At 59.0% G+C, this 20894-nt stretch overlaps 1 protein-coding gene across 3 annotated transcripts in view; it reads right to left on the bottom strand.

Annotated features, from left to right (window-relative positions):
• The window catches only part of STRN4 (striatin 4), a 25848-nt gene continuing 4954 nt past the window's right edge, over positions 1-20894 (bottom strand). Inside the window, exons 2-18 of one of the 3 annotated variants that reach the window (XR_013825316.1) lie at positions 18502-18605; positions 17932-18005; positions 16907-16985; positions 14871-15068; positions 12729-12870; positions 9031-9190; positions 8331-8444; positions 7875-7969; positions 5860-6035; positions 5708-5755; positions 5225-5346; positions 3866-4036; positions 3572-3712; positions 3020-3118; positions 2754-2840; positions 1211-1446; positions 4-956 (exon numbers count right to left, since the gene is read on the bottom strand). Coding sequence is in view for 1 of the 3 variants with exons in the window: in XM_079907740.1 (XP_079763866.1) it covers positions 1277-1446; positions 2754-2840; positions 3020-3118; positions 3572-3712; positions 3866-4036; positions 5225-5346; positions 5708-5755; positions 5860-6035; positions 7875-7990; positions 8331-8444; positions 9031-9190; positions 12729-12870; positions 14871-15068; positions 16907-16985; positions 17932-18005; positions 18502-18605 (2001 nt within the window). In the remaining 2 variants the exon portion in view is untranslated. Of the gene's footprint in view, positions 1447-2753; positions 2841-3019; positions 3119-3571; positions 3713-3865; positions 4037-5224; positions 5347-5707; positions 5756-5859; positions 6036-7874; positions 7991-8330; positions 8445-9030; positions 9191-12728; positions 12871-14870; positions 15069-16906; positions 16986-17931; positions 18006-18501; positions 18606-20894 lie in introns of all 3 variants that reach the window. The other 2 variants (XR_013825317.1, XM_079907740.1) reach the window with 2 other exon arrangements.

Genomic DNA, 20894 nt, shown 5'->3' on the forward strand with positions numbered 1-20894 from the left:
CAAAGGGTTTATTGAGACAAGGTTCACAGGCAAGACCAGGGCAGAGGGGATGGGGCTTATAAACAGGAACCTGGAAGGGGGCCTGAGGGCACAGGGTGGAACCCAAAAACCAGAGTGAAATAAATAGAGGAAGAGAGTGGAGGGTCAGGAGAGGAGACGGACAGACTATCACACAGTGATAACAACATGGGTGGGGGTGGGGCTCCATTAAAATCCCATTTATTTATACAGATATACAGGGAGTTACGGGGGACCCGAGGGACCCCACTCCACCCTCCATGCGCCACAGAGGGGCAAGAGAAGGCCACCTCTCCCCATGGGTGACCCCACGGGGGTTTGGGGGGCTGCCCTTGGAGGAGTGTTGGGGGGAGGTAGGGGCGGGCACCTCCCCCGAGGGCATCACCAGCTCCCCAGGCAGTTACTGGCCCTGGCGGCGTCGGGTAGTGTCTGGAAAGCTGTGCTGAGGAACTGGAGGGGAGGGGGTTCACTGGGCGCGCTCCGGGGCGGGCCAGGCCCGCACCTCCACAGAGGACAGCCCAGCCTGCAGCTGGCTCCAGGGCCCCGGCAGACCCAGAGCAGGGGCACTGGGGGCTCCTCCCGGCACAGCTCCCACCCGGATCCAGGGAGGTGGAAAGGAGGGGTCAGGGGTTCAAAGAGAGAACCTGGCACCTTCTGGCGTCTTGGAAAAGCTAATCCCTAAGGACACCCAGCCCTGGCTGTACAGCCCCTGAGAAGGCAGCTCAGAGACCTGGAGTGGGTGTCAGGGTGAAGAGAAAATTCCCAGAGACCATCCTGGAGGGCGATTCCTGAAGGAGGCCACGCCCCGGCGGGATGCCCGGGGGAAGGACGGGCCGAGGGGAGGGCCTCCTGGGGAAAGGGCCAGTTAGCACCACCAGGCTCCAAGGCAGGCAGGAAGAAGCCAGGCCTTGGGGCCTACAGACCAAGGCTGGAGTCACCTATGGGGGGCAGAAGGGAGGGGAGACTGGACCACGACCTCCAGGGTGCAAGAGGCCAGGCAGCTCCAGCCCCTCCTCTGAATGCCCAGGGGCTACCTTGGCAATTCTCACAGGGCATCCTGACTAGGATTTCGGGTCTTGGCACCCTCTGGAAATGCCAGGCGAAGGGGTGTTTGTGAGGGCCCCATCGGGGGTGAGGATGCAGGGGGCTTCTGCCCTCCCAAGCCAAGCCTCCCTCCCATCTGGCCCCTCACCTCAGTCCCACCTGCCCAGCCCCGCTCCCCAGCCAGCGTGGCGGCCTGGGCGGGGCCAGGTGGGCATCATACGAAGACCTTGGCCAGGGCGTCGGCGCCCGCGCTGGCGATGAGGGCCTTGCTGGGGTGGCAGGCGACAGCATGGATGGCCTCCTCGTGCTTCTTGCGGTGGGCCGTGATCTCCTGAACGCATGTCTTATTGTCCAGGCTCCACAGACGCAGGGAGCAGTCGTGGCCTGTGCAGATGTGGGAGCAGTCGTGGCCATCACCCAGCAGCTCCGGGTCCCCCTGCCTCCTTGCCCAGACCTGCTCCCCGAACCTGGCCTCATCCGAAGGCCTGGGAGTTGGGTGGGGCTCGCTCCTCTGCCCAGTTGCCTCCAGATGCCCAGCGTGAAGGACTGCCCTTCTGACCAGCCTATCATCCAGCCATCTAGGCACCGAGTGTTCACTGAGCACCTACTGTGTCCTGCACTTGGGGGCGTGGTGAACAAAACAGGCAAATCTCCCTGCCCCTGTGGTGCTGCGTCCCAGTGTGTGAGACAGTAAACAAGAGAACAGGATAAACGAGGTCAGGTGGTCACAAGTGCTGTGAGCACAAGTCAGTCAGTGTGAGGACCGTGTGGCCCAGGGGGTAGGGCAGGGGGAAGAACCTTCCAGGCAGCGGGGACAGCCAGGGGCAGGTCCTGAAGACTGACAGCCTGAGCAGGCAGGCGGGGGGTGGGGGGAAGTAGACTGCGCCAGGCCTTGGGGCCATGAGCCACTGCGGGGAGACCGCCGGACTTAGGCGTTACCAGGATCTGGTGGGCTGCAGTGGGGGGACCTGGGCCCTGTACTGAATTTTTGCCTGGGCCTGATCTCACTGACTGTTCCCTCAACCGGCGTCCTCCCTGGAGACAGCTGTAGCACCGTCCTGGGCCACCCCCGCCCTCCACTGCCACTGCTCACGCCTGTGTGTGCACTCGCTTGCTGACACCCCGGGGCAGGCTCGGTCTGGTCAGGCCTCTGTAACCGCCAGCGCACACCCTTCACCCCCTGGGGAGCTTCAGCCCCTTCTCCATCCACCCAAGTCCCAGCCCATCCCATTGAGGTGCAGCTCCACACTCACTGGGGCTCAGTGCCTTTATCCACAGACAGCAGGTGCACCAAATGCTAAAATTTCTCGTGGGGACCGAGAGTCAGATAAACCTGAACTTCAATTCCTGCAACCCTGTGGGCTGTGACCAAGTGAAATGACTTCTCTAGCCCCAGTCACCACATCCGTGGAGTGGGAATAACAGTACCAACCTCATTCAAATCCAATGAGATGATGTGGAAGAGGGCCTACAGTGGGCTCCGGTGCACAGTGCTTTGCTGTCCCCATTCCAGCCACAGAGGGGCTCCAGGCCCCTGCTCGGACAGCACTCCCATCAGCTCCCCACCCTCAGGGAGCCCCCCGGAGTACTCCCTCGGGACCAGAGCCTGGGTCTCTTCCTCTTCCTCTCCCCAGCCTGCCAGGAGAGGCACACGCCCTCACTCCTTAGGAGCCAGGAGGCTCCCGACTTACTTCCTGACATCAGGAATACGCCATTGGGGTCCACGGCTAGGCAGGTGACTGCATCCAGGTGGGCAACCATGGAGTGCACGGATCTCCCTGAAGGGAGAGAGGTGGGCAGCAGGTTACTTTCCACTCTGCGCCTTGCCTGGGAAGGTGAAGGGGCTAGAAGGGACACAGCCTTCAACGTGGACACCAGGAGGTCTGCCATCTGAGCCTGGTCGACCCCTGCTCCCCCTGAGCACACGTGAAGGGGGGCCAGGAAGGTTGGGCCTCACCTGTCCGGTTGTCCAGGAAGCGGATGCCTCTGTCGTCATGGGCGGTGATGGTGAGGGGCTGGCTTGGATGACTCACCACCTGGTTGATCTGGGTTGGGCCTGACAGGAAGAACGAGGGAGAGGGAAAGAGGTCAAGGGTGGGAGGCAATCAGGGAGACCGGGACAAAGATAAGAGGAGAACCACCATCCCATGCCCATCCTCTGCTTAGACAGCGAGCAGGGCCGGGCACTCCGGCCGCTCCCTCCTGGGCCCCGTGCTTCATCTGTGCAATGGACACTGCATGGCCTCGGGGCGAGCAGGAGGGATGACAAACACGAAGACGGTCCTTCTGCTCCACCAAGTGGCCCATGGGCGAGTCCCTCGTGATGTCTCTCCAGTCAGCCCTCCTGAGCACACTGTGCCGTCCATAATGGCAGTGACCGGGACCTGATCTCCGTCCCTCTCAGAACCCCCAAGGGGGCAGGGTAGCCACTTTCCGTTGACTGGGCAGCAGGTCACCAAAGCCACAGGAGAAACTGGGGCCCTGGAGGCATTCCTGGGGCCTCCCTTACCGCTGTTTCCCCGGGAGTCCAGTGTGAGGAGGGCACTGCCAGCCTCCAGGTCATACAGGACGGTGTCGCCAGAGCGGAAGGAGGCCACAATGTGGGCAGGCTCGGTGCTGGTGAAGGCCACTGAGGTGGGGGTCCCATGATCTGAAGGCGGAGGGGGAGAGAAGGCTGCCTAACGGCCCTGCTCTTCCCTGGGCACGGGGGGACAGGAGGCGACCCTCCTCTGGGGGCCTCCGTCTGTACGGCTCCTGTGCCACCTGTCAGGGTCCCGCATGCCCCCATGTCCCCCCCACTCACCGCTCGCTGTGGGGAAGGTACAGAGGCAGGTTGGGCTGCTGCTGCTGGGGTCCCAGATGCGGACGGTGCCGTCGGCAGAGCAGGAGGCCAGGCGCTGGGAAGTGGGACTGAAGGCCAGGCCCCACACTGCATCCCTGTGGCCCTCCAGGACGTGGCTCAACACGCTCGGGTCTGGACCCGCCAGAGGGAGAGAAGGGCTGCGTCAGGGCCGCCGGCCCCGGCCCCAGCCGCGACAGCCCTGGAGCACCAGTTCTGCCGAGACGCAGGCACTGAGCTCGAGCTGCCCTTTCGTCTGGCTTCGTCTCCAAATCCTCACGCCTGCTCTGACCGCTAGCTGTTCTGTGAAGCTTTCAGGGCCCTGAAGGCGCCGCAGAGTGGAAGCTCCAGAAGGTGGGGATTTCCTTGTTCCCTGCTGTCCCCGCAGGCCCGCGATAGTGCCTGGCACAAAGCCGCTGCTCGAGATACCTTTTAGGACTTAGTTAAGGGGATGAGGGACAAGGGTGGCTCTGTGGCCCTGGGACCCTTTGCAGCCTGGCCCCTGTGGGTCAGCCCCACCCTCGGTCCCTGCGGTGTTTTCTGCCCAAGAGCACGGCCTTGTCCGGTCTCTCCAAAACCCTCTGGTCGTTCCCACCATTGCCTCCCTGGTCACTCGAGTCCACACAGGGTGCTCTGGCTGGGTCCTGCTGACAGCCGACGTGTGACAACTTGCTTAGCCTAGAGCAGATACTGCCTGGGACTGACCCTTGACCTCTGAAAGGGTGAGACCATTCTTCAGAAAACAGTATACATTCTCTGAGAGGAGACACAGACCTCTAAACTCTGCCATGACAGCCTGTTGTACGGAGCCACGTGTGCGATCAAAAGGGTTATCAGAAGAGGCGTCAGAGGGCAGGGACACGGAACAGATGTTGACAGTCTGGTCACTTCTCCACTTAATCTTAAAGGTGGCCCAAGGATACAGCCAAACTCCCTACAGCCTGGCCCAGCTAGAGTCTCCGTCTCACCTGCTCTACCTGCTGGTCGCTGGCTCCCTCCGCTTGACCACGCAGACGTGGGCAGAGCTGAGCACAGAGGGCTGCCAAGGCCCACCACGCCTTCGCCCAGGCTGGTCCCCGGCCCCAAAGCTCAACCCCAATCAGCTCCTCTGCAAAACGCTCCCCCACCGCCCCCGCTGCTGCCTCTTCTTGTCCCACCCTCGGGCACGTGCTGAATCGCCCTGGCCCGTGCTTCACCAGACCGGGAGCCCTTGGCAATGCCGACCCCCAGTACCCAGTGTGAAGCCTGGGGGCTGCGGGAACCAAGAGGCCCCGGTGGCAGGGGGGTGGGGGAAAGGAAGGCAGGGGAGGGAGCTGTCCTCACCGTAACCGTCGTACGGGTCCATGTTGAGGTCTGGAATCTTCCAGCTATGGATGCGGGCATCTGCCCCACCGCTGTAACAGTATTCACTGTGGCTGCCCATGGCTACTGCCAACACGGGGCCCCTGGAGGATACCAAGTTGGGTGAAGCGGGGAGATGAAAAACTCCAGGCTCCCCCTCCCCCACGGGACCCTGAAGTGCTCCACTAGCATTTTTCAAGGCTGGCAAAAAGGAATCCAGCATCTGGACCTCTGGTGGTACCATCCAGGCAAGGTGCCTGTCCCAGTCCCCGTGTCTGTTTCCTCCTCCGAAGGCTGTGCTGAGAAGCAGCTACGGGGGCACTGAAAGTCTGCAGAGCGCCAGGAACAAGGTGGGGCGTGTGCAGAGGGTCACGGGACTCCGAGCCCTCCTGCCACCCTGCCTCAGCCCCCAGGACAGCAGTGGGCGGGCCAAGGGCCAGGCTGCCTTTGGGGGCACTTCCCTACCTGTGAGCCCGGAAAGCATGGATAGGTTCCACGTCTAGCGCAGCATTCCTGGGGGGAGACAGAGGAGCTGGATGTCGCTGGGAGCCCCTCATCACCCTGTCCCGGCGCCCAGGTGCCCTCCCCACCCCCCACCCTGGGGCTGCTGCTCTCACTTCTTGGCCGTGACCGCCTTCTGCAGGTTCCAGAGCTTGAGCGTGCCGTCCTCGGAAGCAGTGAGCAAAGCCGACTGGCTGTGATGGAAAGCCAGGGAGCGGATGCCGTCGTAGTGGGAGCGGAGGGTGAATTTGGGGTTCCAGGTCTTCTTAAAGGCATCCTTGCTGTCAGACAGCTGGGGTGGGGGAGCTGCCTCAGTGTCTGCTCGTCCATCTCAGCTGTCCCGCAGACACCAACCCCCAGCCCCACACGGGGCACCTCACAGACTGGCCTCCAGCCCGGCCCTCTCCCACTTCCTCCTTGCCCGCAGTGTCCCCTCACTCACTCAGCAAGTGCCTGCAGTGTGCAGGGCCTGGGCTGGCTTCTGGGGAGGCAAAGGGGAGCCCAAACCCTGGGGATCTCACCATGCAGAGGGAGCCTGGGGGAGACAATCAGATCGTCTCCACAGCGCAGAGGATTATGAACTGCGAGCAGTGCCACGAATTACAAATGCACTGAGAGGAGGTATGGGGCAGCCTGTCCTCCTCTGTGGGGGGTCAGTAAGGCTTTCCTGAGGAACTGACAAGCCATCAGGATGTAGCCAGAGAAGGGGAGGGGACAGAGGATGGAAACTGCATGTGCAAAGTCCCTGAGGCAGAGGCAGCAAGGGCGGATCCTGAGCCTGAGAGGAGGACTGGGATGCAGAAAGCAAGGGAGAGAGCGGCAGGAGATGAGGCCAGGAGGGCTGGCCAGAGCCACAATAGTGGCCCACGCTCAGGAATGTGCAGCTCATCCCAAGCAACAGGGGAGCCACAGAAGGGTTTACAGCAAGGAAATGACACAGCTTCTTCCGGCCGCCCCGTGGGGGGGCTCGGCTCGGGAAGACAAGAGTGCCTGTAGAGAGAGAGGTGAAGAGGTCCTGAGGGAAGTCTCCCAGGGAGACGTGAGGCAGACCAGACGCTGCGGAGTGGAGATGGGGACAAGCACACAGTGGGGAGAGACTGGGAAGCCGAATCAATAAGCCTCTGAGGGAGAGTCCCAGAGACACCCCACAGGTCCTGGCGGACGATGGTGTCGCTCTCCAGGTGGGGTACCTGGGGAGGGCCACTCGGGAAAGGAGACGAGCAGATTGTCAGTCAAGCCTCAGTGCCCTGCCCCAAGATGAGGTGTACCCCTGATGAACCCCTTCATCTGGGCTCTGTCCCCCAAGGTCACCACTTCTGCCACAGAGGTTTAGGCCGGAGGGTCTACCCCCTCCCATGCACGCTGCCCCGTGGGGATGGGTCTCACCTCGGGGAGAGCAGAGGAGCCCTGCAGCGTGCTCCCTGCTCAAACCCTCCGCTCCAGTCTCGCTTCCCAACACCCCACAGCAGTGTCCTACCCTTGCTGGGATCACTTGAAATCTTGCTAGAAGCTGTGGTGAATGTCCTGCTACAGGAACTTGCTCACACACGCCCATTTCAGAGATGCCCAGATAGCCAGAGGCCCGGCCACAGATCTCAGGACACTGGCCCTAAGGTCTCCCTTCATTCCAGCCCAACATACCAGATCGGCCTGATTTTTTGTTTTGTGGCTTAAAGTCACCTTCCCTTCCAAAGTCAGCTCAATTCTCACCTCCTGCGCAGACTTTCTTACCCGAATTGCCGCCAGCCCAAAGCCCCCTTCCTCTAATGCTGTATTTTGACTCAGCACCCCCTTCACCCTTGCCTCCTGTCTGCGGTGGGTCCTGGACTTGAGGTGCACGGAAGCCCAGGGTGCGAGGGAGCAGCGCCGGGAGAAGGAGCCTGGCAGCATGATTGAAACATAGGCGCCAGAGCCTTTTAGGCCAGAAACCTCGGTGACCCCAGTCAAGTCCCACCGCCTGTCTGTGTCGGCACCTCTGTGAAACAGGGAGCTGGCGAGTGAGCTCACATCGTCCTCGTGTGTGAGGGGCTGGGCACAGGTCGGGCACACGGTCAGAGCTCAGCCAGTCCCGGCACTGCGTCGACCGACGCCCCGTGGGGGCCTGTGGGGGGTGGGCACCCTGAAAACTTACATCACAGCTGAGGTCGTTGTCGTTGGTGACGGTGAGATCTGCCAAGTCCCCCAGGCTCACCTCCCCGCCCCCGATAGTGTCCATGATGAAAACGTCTGAGGAGAAGCCAAAGGAACCTGGTAGGGGGAGGGGAGGGAGGGTGCAGAGAGGGGCAAGGAGAAAGAGAGAAAGACAGAGAGAGGCAGAGAGAGAGATAAGGAGTGAGAAAGAGAGACAGGGAGAGGACAAGATCAAGAATCACAGCTGGAAAGAAAGAGACAGGGAGAGACAGACAGACAGGGCAGGACAGACAAAAAGAGAGGGAGACAGAGACAGACAGACGAACTTTTGGGACAGGGAGGCTGCAGACTAGAGGCTGGGCCTCGACCCTGAGGACACAGAAGCCCTGGGCTTAGCTCTGCAGCCTCCCTCTGCCGTGGGCCCTCAGGACTAGGCCAGGGTGGAGGGGCCTCTTACCTTCGTGGGGCCGGGGCTGGGGTGTGCCGGGAGGTGGGCCGGTCACTTTGGGTGGCAGCCCATCCACATCCCGAAGGTCGGCCAAAATTCCCTGGAGTTTGACCCGCCGGGTTTCTGCAGGGACAAGGCACAGGGCAGGAGTTACTGACTGGTTCACTCAGCCACGTGCAGGCGATGCCTTCCCCACCACCGAGAGCTCTCCTGCAGCTGTGGGGAGGCCGGAAAGCCCTGGGCTCCGGGTGGGGATGGCGGACAGGCAGAGGAGACAGACTGAGATGGGACCCTCAATGGGCTGCCCTTGCTGGGGCCTCAGTCCCCAGCCATCCTACATGACCCCCGAGGGCCGCGCAGCCGGGAGTCACAGGACAGGAAGCAGCAGCTGCACTGCCCCGTCTGCCTTCTCCACTCCGGGTCTGCATCCTGTCCACCCCGCCCCCTCCGAGGTCCGCCAACAACTGGCTGCTCGAGTGGAGGACTGGAGGCCCTGCTGCAGGAAGAGCCGGGCCTGCCTGTGTCCCCACAGGGGTTTTCCAGGGAAGGAGTGAAGGCCTGGCCATCGTGGTGCAGGCCTCCCGCTCTCCTTGGCCACCCTCCTCTCAGGAAGTGTATCCGTCCGGTGGAGACCCTGGGGCAGGAAGCAGCTGCAGGCGGCTGTGTGTGCCCGCAGTGAGGAAGGTGGGCCAGAAAACCCCCAACTCACCCAGTTCATGGTGGGTCCCCTCTCCGGCGCATCGCCGGGGGTCTGGAGAGCCCTCTCCGTCCTCTCCTGAGCCCAGGAAATCAAATTCGTTGATGGCATCCTCTGAGTCATCTTCCTCGTCTTCATCCTCCATTTCAGGAACCAGGGCCTTGGATGGCAGCTGGGACATGGAGACAACCAGGGGTCAGGGGCTCCTGCATGGGCCCAAGCCCACCCAGTCTCCAGGAACAGAGAAACCAAGGCTCCTGGCCTCGGCCCGCAGGGTCCGCCCCAGCCCCACACTTTGATGCCGTGCTCCCCCTGCTGGGAGCATTCAGGGCTGCTCCTCACTGGAGGAGCTGCTCCCCCAGCCTGGCTCTGGAGACCCCTTCCGCTCCTGCTGCCTCCAGCAGTGATCCCCACACAGGGCCCCCCTCCTGGCCTTCACTCAGGCTGTTCCTGCTCCCCCATGCCCCGCCCCCCAGCACAGTACTTCTCATGAAAAAACGTCGGATAATATGACAGCCTGTTTCGGGGGCGAGGGAAGATATATGTGTTTCTATGGGTGTGAGTGGAAGGAGGCGCTCAATCAAAGTGAGAACAGATCCACGGGTACAATAGTAATAATAATGAACACTTACTGGGCCAGCCTCTCTGGGTTACTCAGTGCACTGAATAAGCTTCACATATATGATTTCACAGCCCCATGAATAATTACTATTGTAATTACTATCCCCATATCACAGATAAGGAAAACTGAGACCGAGCAGAGTGAAGCCCCTTGCCCAGGTCACCAGCTCAAGCCATTCCTTATACACTAAGACGGCTCTGGGGTGCGAGGTTACCTGAGGTTCTCCGAGTCTTCCTTATAATTTTCTACACTGGCTGAATTTTTGTTTTCTTACATAACAAGCAGGAGCTACTTTTAGAATGAGAGAAAACACCCCAAATCCTCCATTTTGAGAAAGAACGCTGGGCGAGTGAACACTAAGTTTGCTATTTCCCACAGTCGGTCTTAACCAGGAGCAAGAACCAAATCATCCTGTTCTCCTCAATTCACAAGCTTGGACCAAACCCCAGGCTTGTGAACTTAGGAGCAGCACCACACCTGTCTCCCCACACGGACACTCCGAGATGCAGCCTCACGAAGTGGCATCTTGCGTATGATTCTTTACCCTCTTGTGGCGTAAGCATCACCGTGTTTCACATAAAGTGCCAGCCGGGAGCTGTGTACTTGGCACTTCAAAGGCTGCACTTAAATGGCTTAAGGGAGTTTCAGAATTTTCAAATACAGTTTTGAATCCGAGTTCTGCTTTAAGTGCTTCGGAGACCACTGGTTCCGAACACCACCTCTTCCAGGAAGGCTTCTCCCTCTTAAGTGTTCCCTGCCTGGGCCCAGCCTCAGTCAGACTGTGAATTCCTCGAGGGCAAGGCTGATGCCCCTCCTCCCAGAGGCTCAGCATTCTGAGCTGGGTCTGGAGGGGATGAATTTGGAGCAGCTATGCTCAGGCTCAGGCATCGTGGAGGGCCAGCCTCTGGCCTGTGTGGGAGGAGGGGGATGGGACGTGAGTGCCTTCCTCTTCCGTCCTGGGAGAAGACCCAGGGTCAAGGTTCAGACAGCCTGCCCAGAGAGATAATGGCAGGGGTCAGTCCACGAGAAGGGCCCTATGCAGTTACATCCTGCCATCACTGCCTGGGACTGTTAGTGCCAGGCCCCTGCCAAGCACTGCTAATACTGCTGCCGCCGAGCACCTGGCCTGGCAGCCACCGTGCAGCCAAGGGCTTTGTACGCATAAACTCATTTTAACTAATTCCACAAACCAGAGACAGGTACTAATTTTTTTTTTTTTTTTGCGGTACGCGGGCCTCTCACTGTTGTGGCCTCTCCCGTTGCGGAGCACAGGCTCCGGACGCGCAGGCTCAGCGGCCATGGCTCACGGGCCCAGCCACTCCACGGCATGTGGGATCCTCCCAGACCGGGGCACGAACCCGTGTCCCCTGCATCGGCAGGCAGACTCTCAACCACTGCGCCACCAGGGAAGCCCGACAGGGACTATTAGTCCCTGAGACTGAAGCCAAGACAGAGAATCATGCGCCCGCAGTTACAGAGCCAGGCCACGGCCACTCTGGGAGTCACAGACAGGTCTTCTGAATCAGGGTCTGGTCACTGAAGGTCTGCTGTGTGGAGACAGAGGGCTTGGGGAAGCATGGGACCCCTACATAATGAGCCACCTGACAGGGCATGTGGGACAGATGCGGTGACTGACGCAAAGGCTGAAGGGAATACGCGATCATTTCTGATGGGAGGAGCGGAGAGGAGTGGGAAGGTTTCCCAGAGGAGGCTGAGGCGAGACCTGCAAAAGGAGTGAAAATCCCAACAGGGGGCAGGAGGGACTAGGCGTTCTGGACCAGGGGAGAAGCTTAGAGACCCCGGACTCAGTGACACCCTGCTTCTCCTGCAACCCCAGTACCAGTGTGCCGGCTCTGTGCATTCCATTCCCCTCAGTGCGTTCACTGAGTGCCTGACCTGCGCGGGACCCTGCGCTGAGCCACGCCGGGGACACTGGACATAGAGCTGAGGCCAGAACAGACCTGACACCAGACAGGGAGGACCCAGAATGGTCCCGGTCAGGACGGGGGAGCCCACAAGAGCCTCCTGACCCTGTGGGGGGAAGGGGAGCAAGGGCGAGTCAGACAAGGATTCCTGGAGGAGGGGGGTGTCTGAGGTGAGTCTGAGGAGGGAGGGCTAGAGCTCGGGTGGGAAGGCCGGGTCAAGGCAAGCCCCTGAGGCCGTCTCCCACAGGCTCCCCTTCCTGGGCACGTGTCCCTGCATCCACTGTGGCACGTCCCTCTGCCTGTGACTACCTAGAAGCCCGCACTGGCCCCAAGCTCCTCCACGCCGGGACCGGACCTCGGCGTCTCCATGTTCTCACGGCCAGCACAGAGCTTGGCCCGTGGAGGCCCACATGGATGTCTACTGGACAGATGAGAGCCGGCCCCGTGTAAGGACGGCACCGTCAGGATGGCGGGAGCATGGGGCTCTGGCAGTTAAGGAGTGGGGGGAAATGCGGTGGGAGCTGTATCTCCAGGCCAAGCTGAGACGTGGACTCTACCTTGCGGGCAGTGTCCCTGGGCCTCGGTCCTGCCACCAACAGCAGACTGGACACTCACATCCTATGAAGTCCCCCCTGGAGTCCCCCGACCTGGCTCCAGGCTGAGCCCTGGGCCTGGCCACATTCCCTCAGGGTGCTGGGGAGGGAACAGTAAAAGACTCACACAGTCCCTGCCTTGTGGAGCGCACAATCTACTGCAGGAGACAGAGGCAGAGTCACACCAAAACATTTCTAAGTCCGACTGTGGCCAGGCTGGCCAGAAGGAGAGCACAGAAGAGAGGGCGTCTCAGAGCTGGCCTAACCTGGAGACTCAGGAAAGGCCTCTCGGGAACATCTGAGCCCAAGGAAGGAGGAGGGAGAGAATGACGGAAGTGCAGGTGGAGAAGGGGCCGGCCCTGATAGAACAGACCTAGGCACCTCCCAAGGTACCTGAGGCAATGGCACGGCGGGACAGGAGATGGGGACCCAGGGAAGCGACATGATCAGGACACAGACCAGTCCTCAGAGGCAGCCCCAGAGCACTCACAGAGGCGCTCTGCTCTGCACACACAGCAAGGGCCCCCTTGCAGAAAGGGGGAGGGGCGCCCCTTGAGCTCCCGTGCTCACCTTCACGCGCTGCTTCTTGTGCTGCACGCTGTCCAGCTCATCGTCCTCATCGCTGTCCTCATCCTCGCAGCTCTGCAGGAAGGGAATCTGCTCCAGCACTGAGCCACCCAAGCGCTCTTTGCCGTCTTTGCCGGCCGCATTCCTGCCCACGACAGGGGGGGCAGAGGGGGCATTAGTCTTGCCAGGCGACAAAGCTCAGATGGGAGAGCGCCGAGGCTCGGGGGCCAGAGCCTGGACCTGGCTCTCAGGAGTGCCAAGCCCACCCTGACCCCAGAGGAACCTTGACTCTGATCACACGCAGGGCTTCAAGCCCAGCCTCTGCCTGACACACCCCAGCTGGAACCCTCACTGGGACCACAGACCAGGCCCAACCCCGCACTGAGCTCTGACCCTCCCTGAGTCCCAGACTAGCCCCCAACCCTGACGGCACGGCCCTGGCATATGCTGAGTCAGAAGGAGGGCTGGACAACCAAGCGCCACTGACTCAGCAGCTCCCGTTCCCACGGCCGCTCCAACGGCGAGCACAGAGCAGGTGAGTGGCGGGGACAGACCCAGCAAGAAAGAGGAACCGGCCACTCCACGGCCACTCGGGCCCCTCACAGCCTGCACTCTCCCCACTGACAGACGGCGCTCCCCTGTCCACCCCGGCCCGCTGTTTAACGGCTCCGTCGGGATGACAAGTTTTAGTGAAGGAGGTTATTTTCCAAACCTGACTCCAGGGCAGAAAGGAGGGTAGAATTTGAAGTTCAGATAAATGCCAACAGCCTCCTTTTCTGCCACTGGACTGATGCCCCAGAGAGTTCTTGTCAACTGCCCGGGTGGACGGCTGCCACTCCGCCGGGACGCTGCGCCCAGGCTCTCCTCCCGCTCACTAGCTGCCTCGGCCTGGCCTCCTCTGCTGGACCGCCCCCAGGGCTCGGTCCTCGGACCTCCTCTCGGCACCATCGACACCCTCTGCCTCAGTGACCGCCGAGTCCCGTGGCTTCCAAACCCACCCGTGTGCTGGTGAACTGGAGGTACGTTTAGGAGTCAAGCGCCCCCACCCCTCGTGCTGGGGGTCAAACAGGCACCTCAAACTCCACTCGTCCTGAACGGCCCCCTTGAAGCCCTCCCACCCTTTGTCTCCTCCATCTGGGTCAGCACTGCTCCCAGCTCTCAGACCACACCCTTCAGTCACCCCTAATTTCTTTTCCTCTCCCCCCACAGGCAGTCCTTTAAATAGTGTCGGCTCAGCCTAAAAACCCACCGAGAAGCGGACCCCTTCTCACCCCTCCACTACTGATGTCCATCATTTCTTACCTGGACATCTGCAGGAATCTCCTACCCGGCCTCCCGGCTCCCAGCCCGACCCTCCGTCAGCCTCTCCGTCTCCAAGCAGACCAAGTATATCAGATGATGTCACACCCCTGCTCGAAACCACTGGCTTCCCACAACCCCAGCCTCCAAGCTCCTTCTGATCTGACTCCTGAGATCTCAGCGCACCGCAGACCACAGCCCCCACGTGCTCACGCCACTGCAGCCACACCAGCCTCTGTGGCTGCTCCCGAACGTTCCAGGCCCTTCCCATCCCGGAACCTTTACACTTGCTGTTCCCTCTGCCTAGAACATTCTCATTCCAGCTGCTTGGGTGGCTTAGCCTCCACTCCACGCAGTTCTCTTCCCAAATGTCACCCCATCCGAAGCAGTACTACTTCTCCCATCACTTTCTCACTGCCTTTTACATAGCACCTCACGTCACCACCCATTAAGTTATTTATTTTGACAAATTACAATTACTGATGAGAGAATGAACGAATGAGAGCTCCCTGGGGGCAGAGACCGCATGTTGTGCCCCCCTCACCCCCCGGTCCTGGCATGCGGCCCAGGGGCTGCCTTCAGCAGGGGCTCGGTGTTTCCTGGGGAGCACACAGGCCTGAGCCTCGGCGGGGCCGGGCCAGCGGGAGCTGTGATGCACAACAGCAGCAAGGCAACGCCAGGGGAGGGGAACCCAGGGGAACCCAAGACAGAGCCTGGACACCGCACAAGGAAGGGACAGAGGAGCCCACGATACACTCCAGGAAGGAAGCGGCCCCCAGAGCATGGCGGACTTCCTCAGGATGCAGAAGGCACACAGGGATGCACCCGCCAGACCCAAGGGCTCACCTCTTGATCTGCTCCTCGATCTGTTTCACCAGCAGCGACTCGCCGCCGCTGAGTCCCCCGGGGCCCGGCGTGGCCCTGGGGCCCCCTTCGCTGGGCTCCATGGCCCCGTTGAGCTCCAACGAGCGGCCCAGCAAAGAGCGCACGCGCTTGGACCGCATGTCCAGGATGGTGTCGGTGTAGCCCACCTCTTCCAGGTACCTGCGGGGAGGCAGAACCAGGGCGGGTCAGGAGCCTTGTGGCTTCTTCATACGCTGCGGGGGGCCGATGCAAATTAGGCCAGGCTTTTTGGAGGAGCAACTTCAGACTATACATCAAAATTTCAAAGAAGCATACCCCTGACCTTACCATTTCCCCTTTGAGACTATTTCCAGTGGAAGCCTTTGTACACGGGCACTGTGCTGTCACAGATGCTCGCGGAGACACTGCACATATGGGTGAACCAAAACGCAGGGGCCAAACTACACGTCCGCTGCTGAGGACTGTGGGAGCAAATGACTGCTGGGACACTATGCACAAGATAAACAGAGCAGAGTGCCAAGGAAAGAGGCCATGATGAACAGTGCAACAAAAACTGTAAGTTAGGTGTTCCTCACAATTCAAGTGTTTGTGGGAAAAAAAGAACGTGCATGGAAGTATAGACCACACACACACACATTTCATCACGCCCCTCGCTAGGCCTAGAGAGAGACACACTAAACTGAAGAGCAGTGGCCTCTGGAGAGCGAGATTGGGGATATTAATAGGAACTTCTGGCATTTACTCTACTCACTTCTGTGAATGAGCATTTATCACTTCTGCAATTACGAGAACTGAAGCCAGCTGGGACTGGTCTAAAAGCTGAAAATATCTGTGGCTTCAAAAGACTGGAGACAAAGAGTCCCATGCTGGTCCTCAGGAGGCGCCTCCAGAGCCTCTTCTGTTGAGCCTGACCCTGTCCCTTTGGGAACATCAGACAGCGCCTGCCTCAGCCTGCTGTCTGGCCTGCTATCTCATCTCGGGTGCCTGTGTGTGTCCAACGCTTCCCCTCCCCACCAGTGGAGGGGCAGGAAAGTGTGGTGCGGAAGGAGTTGGGCTCTGGGGACAGGCTGCCCGAGATCACACCTCAGACCCTCTGCTGATTAGCTGTGACCTTCCATAAACAGATACCGTCTCTGCCCCTTGGTTTTTTCATCTGTGAAAATGAGGGGAATGCTAGCAGTTACACTACACGGGGGTTTATGTGAGGAATCCTTGGGTGCAAAGCGTTTAGCGCGGTGTCAGGCTCATAACAGGTCCCTGGCAAGCGTCGCCTGTGATGATCTTTCTGTTGTCACTGTTTGCACACCCTTTAAGCTAGCAATTGCACTCCCAGATATTCAGCTTAAGGAAATCAAGGATATGGACAAATAACTTCCTGGTGTTTGTCACACTGTCTACTGAAAAAAACACCTTCAACGAAATACACAAGAAGAGACTGGCCATAGGAAGTCATGATTATCCACGTGACAGACTACTATATAGATCTTGAAATGATGCAACGTAAGTAATTTAGTGGGAAGATGTTCACAACGCTTAGCAAAAGCAATGCATTATGAAACACTGCGAAGGGGGAGCCCCGGCTTTTATAAAACACACACACACACACACACACACACACACACAGGCACAAATACATATCCACGGAAGAGAAAGCATATGTGCCAAAATGTTTACAGGGGCATGAAATTCCTTGGGTGGTGGAATTATGAGTGATTTTTATCCTTTTCTTTCTGTTTCCCTATGTTTCCCTAGTTTTCTAAAACACACACATCTCTTTAATAAAAAACAATTTAACATTACCCAAGGCACAGAGGCACTTGGGGTCGCTTTCCACACGTGCCTCCTGCAGGGAGTCTTCCCTTGCTCTCCCCGACGGGGTGACAGCTGTGGCCAGCAGGGATCCTGACAGCTCAGGGTCCCCAGGGGGACAGGAAGGACTGTGGAGTCTTCGGGCTTATCTCCCAAGCCAAACATGTGTTCTCGCCCCCCAGCCTCCACCCTGCCCTCCACACACTCACTGTCGGAGAAGCTGCCGCCCCTCTTTCCACACCAGCGGGCTGTTCTCCAGGGTGACCGATTCCACCGGGCCATTGGAGACTGGAGGGTGGAGAGAAGGGAGGTGGGCTGTCTTGGTCAGGGCACCACCACACACCCATCACCTCCTCCATCGTCCTTGGAGCCCCTTCCTGAGAGCGTCTGAAGCCTCCCTCTGCCCCTGTGCTCCTCCTCTCTAGTCTCTGGGTCACTTCCCCAACCATTCCCAGACTATCCTCAGACTCTACTTATGTTATTTTCCCACACGGGAAATGGGCTCAGTTCTGAGTGAACGGGCCGACTCGACCGCGTCCCAGCCTGGCTCTGCCGCTTCCCGGCTGTGTGGCCTTGAGCAGGTTAGTTTACCTGAGCCTCAGTTTCCTCTTCTGAGAAACGAAGTTAATAATCTCAGCACCTATCTCTTGGGATTGTTGAGGATTAAGTGAGACAATGTTTGTTTTATTCATCAAATATTTATCGGGCATCTACTATGTGCCCGGCTAGGTGCCTGGACTACATCAGTCGACAAAAACCCCTGCCCTGGTGGAACTCACACTCTGGTCGGAGGAGTCTGACATGAAGAACAATGATCACTGTCAGCCTGGCCTCGAAGGCCCCAACCCCGTGAACACACCACTCTTTCAGGTCTCCGTGCTCCAGTACACTCCTCCCTCTACCTGGAGTGCCTTCCCTACTTCCCTGACGATGAACTGATGCCTCCTTCCAGGAGCGCAGACGGTCGGGCCTTGTGTGTCTGTCTACCTCACACAGGGACAGCAGGCAGGACTCCCAGCCTTCTTCACCCCCTGTCCCCACTCCCCCGATCGCCCAGCACAGGACCTGGCAGAGCAGCCTACGGGGGAGGGACACTGAGACCCAACCCCTCCCCACCCCGGCCGAGCCTGCTTTCTGTGGAGCACAGTGAGAGAGACATGGCCCATCTCAGCTTTCCTCTGTCACATTCGGTTTTGTTGGGAGGGGGCAAGAGGGGAGGATCGGGGGTGGGTACCTTGTTCCGACAGTTCTGGTTTCTTCTCCCCCTGGTTCAGGTCTGTCCCGAATTTCAATTTATGATATTTGGCCCTAAAAGATCAAGCGAATAACCAGTGAGAGACGCGGAAGAGTAGACAGGGCCAGCCCCCACCTCAGGAATCCCAGATCCCAGATCCTCTCTAATCAGCTCTCCTCCCTCTGAAGCTGAGCTGCCCGATTATGAAGCAGCCCGGGCGGAGGAGGCATCACGGATGGCACTGTGAAGAGCCCACTCTTTGGAGTCAGGCAAACTGGGTTGCTATCCCAGCTCCAGAGTCCTTGAAGAAGTCCTCACCCTCCGGAAGCCTCACCTGTACCCATTAGGCCACTGGAAGGGATAAACGAGACAATGAATATATGGTGTTTGGCATGCAGCGGGCCACCACCATTATGAATACTGTTATCAGCTGTTTACCCCGAATCCCACCCACTATTTCCTGTTCTGTCGCCCTCTCCTGGAACCATGCAGGACTGGGTGATGGGGAAGAGAACGCTTGACCCCAAAGGCTTGATCCCTGAAGGCAGGACGGGGGACAGCTGGGCTCACCTTTCCTGCTTCAGTGCATATTCTAACATCTTGATCCGCCGCACCAGGTCTGTCTTGAGATTCTCTTGCCCCTTCCTTTCTCCCTGGAGGAAGGCCACCTGAGCCTGCGGTGGGGAGAGAGGGAGACAGGAAGGCAGCAGGGCTCAGGCTCACTGACATGTGTCACTCACTCAGGGACAATCAGCTCCAGCCCTGCCCCCACAGCAACACACAGCAGCCACTTCTTCAGGCGTGAAGACCCTGAGCCAGGGTTCCATGGAGCAGTGAAAGGGCGGCTGGATCTGTCTCCATGTCACCCACAATGAAACAACTGAAGAGAAGCCCTTGACCCCTGAAATTAAATAGGGACAGCCTGGGCCTAACTTGGTCCCCACCTCTGGGGAGGAGGTGGGCCAGGGAGGTATTAACAGCCCTGGGCGCCTCCTCTCCCCACTCAGGCAGGTGCTGTCCCTAAGGTTGCTGGTGGAGGTGGTGTGCCACTACTCCTACCAGAGCATCTGTCTCTGGGAGGCGTGGGAAGCTACTTCTGGCGTTTAGGGACAAGAGTGGGCGGCTCGGCTCAGCTCCCGCTGCAGCGCGAAAGCTTCCCCACCCGACCCCCACGGTGGGGACCAACCTTTCCACTGGAGTCTGCCCAGAGTGAGGGAGACGTGCCACAGCCACGACCCAGGGCCCCTGCCAACCACTTCACACTGTCTGCTGGCATGGGCTGCCCCAGTCTGCTCTGGTCTGTCAACAGGTCTTTTGGAGACACCGGGTCAACGGCCTTCGAGGCGGGATCTTGGCCCCTGACCAGGTTCCGGAAGCCCAGTGCCAAAGCCCTGAGCGCAGGGCTCCTCCCTGGCTTCTCCCCAAGGCTCCTCTGTTCCAGGCTAGGACCGCCTGAGCTCCAGGCTTGGCTCGGCCACTTACTCGCTGCATGATCTTAGGCAGGTCACTGGCCCTCTCTGAGGCTCTGTTTCCCCTCACGTGTTAAGTTCTTCTCAGTCCAAAGCCTGGCACAGAAGAAAGGCTAACAAATGCCAGCCCCTACCTCTTATTATTTTTATTCTCCCTGTCTGTTCTTCTAGAGTCTTGAAATGGGCCCAGTTCTTTGAGAGAGCTAGGATCCCTCTGAGACCTAAGGCCCATCGGGCAGAGCTGGCTGTGGCTCACAGGCCTCCTGCCCCACAGGCAGCTGCATCTTCCTGAAGCCAATCCTCACGCATCAAATGCTTATTGAAGAACTTCAGCAGCTCCCCCAGAAGCCCCCAGTCGCCCCAGACACCTTTTCCAGGTGGTGAACGTTCCCAAAGCCTCGCGTTCAAGGACTGTCCATTGTTGGCGGCCTCTCAGATGCCCATGAACACGCCTCTTCCTCGCCTTGCGGCTCAAAGGACCCTGACCTATCTGCCCCCAGCACTTGGAGCACAGCACAGCCCTGTGCCCACAGGCCTCCTATCACCCGTCCTGCTCCAGGGACCAGGTCTCTCCCACAGGTTAGTAGAGAACCAAATGTGCGCCGGGGGCCAGGGAAACAGGCACACTCAGACACCACTGGTGGCGCCATGAACTGACAAACCCTTCCGGGCGGGCAATCTGGCTATATCCACAAACGTGTGACATGCACATGCCTTTCGTCCGAGCAGTTCCACTTCTAAGGAATTTACCCCACAGGCATAACTGCAATGGTAGACTGCCTTTTGAAGAAATAAAAAGGCATATATGTATACTAGTGTATGACAAAAGTATCATTCATTCATTTACTCACTCCACAAATATTTATTGAGTCCCAACTATGTATCAGATACAGTTGTGGACAGAGGACACAGCACTGAACAACACGAGGTTTATATTTTAGAGGAGGATGTGGGAAAAACAACGAACAAATAAATACACGTCACAGGTACGCTATGGAAAAGAAACCTCACCTGTCCATTGAGAGAAAGGGACTCCCCCCAATACTTTTTTTCTTTCTACACTTTAAATCAACATATACGTACATAAACACCTAAGGCCAGACAGGCGGACTCATACGTGATCAATGTCTTGGAAGTTTGAATTTCTGTCCTTTGTATACCTTCTCAGTCACCCTGAGGTCTACTCTGCCCATGAGTCGTTAGAAGGTGGGGGAGCGGTAGAGAAGAAAAGGTCGATCACCAAATACAAGTCCGGGGTCACGGCCTCCCTGTACCCTCACCCTTCTGGGCTTCCGTCCATGAGCTTGTTTCCCAGTGCCTGCGCGGCCTGCTGAGCCCACATGCATTCAGTATCTGACACTGGTGACCGCCTGTGACGGGCCAGGTTCTATGTGAGGTGCTGGAGAAGGAATGGAGAAGACGAGTGCCTCCTGTCCCCACAGAGCCCTCAGTCTGGCTCAGGCGACAGACAAGAGCAGCCACAACTAACACAGG

Source organism: Stenella coeruleoalba (genome assembly GCF_951394435.1).
Source record: "Stenella coeruleoalba genome assembly, chromosome: 20".
Taxonomy (NCBI): Eukaryota; Metazoa; Chordata; class Mammalia; order Artiodactyla; family Delphinidae; genus Stenella; species Stenella coeruleoalba.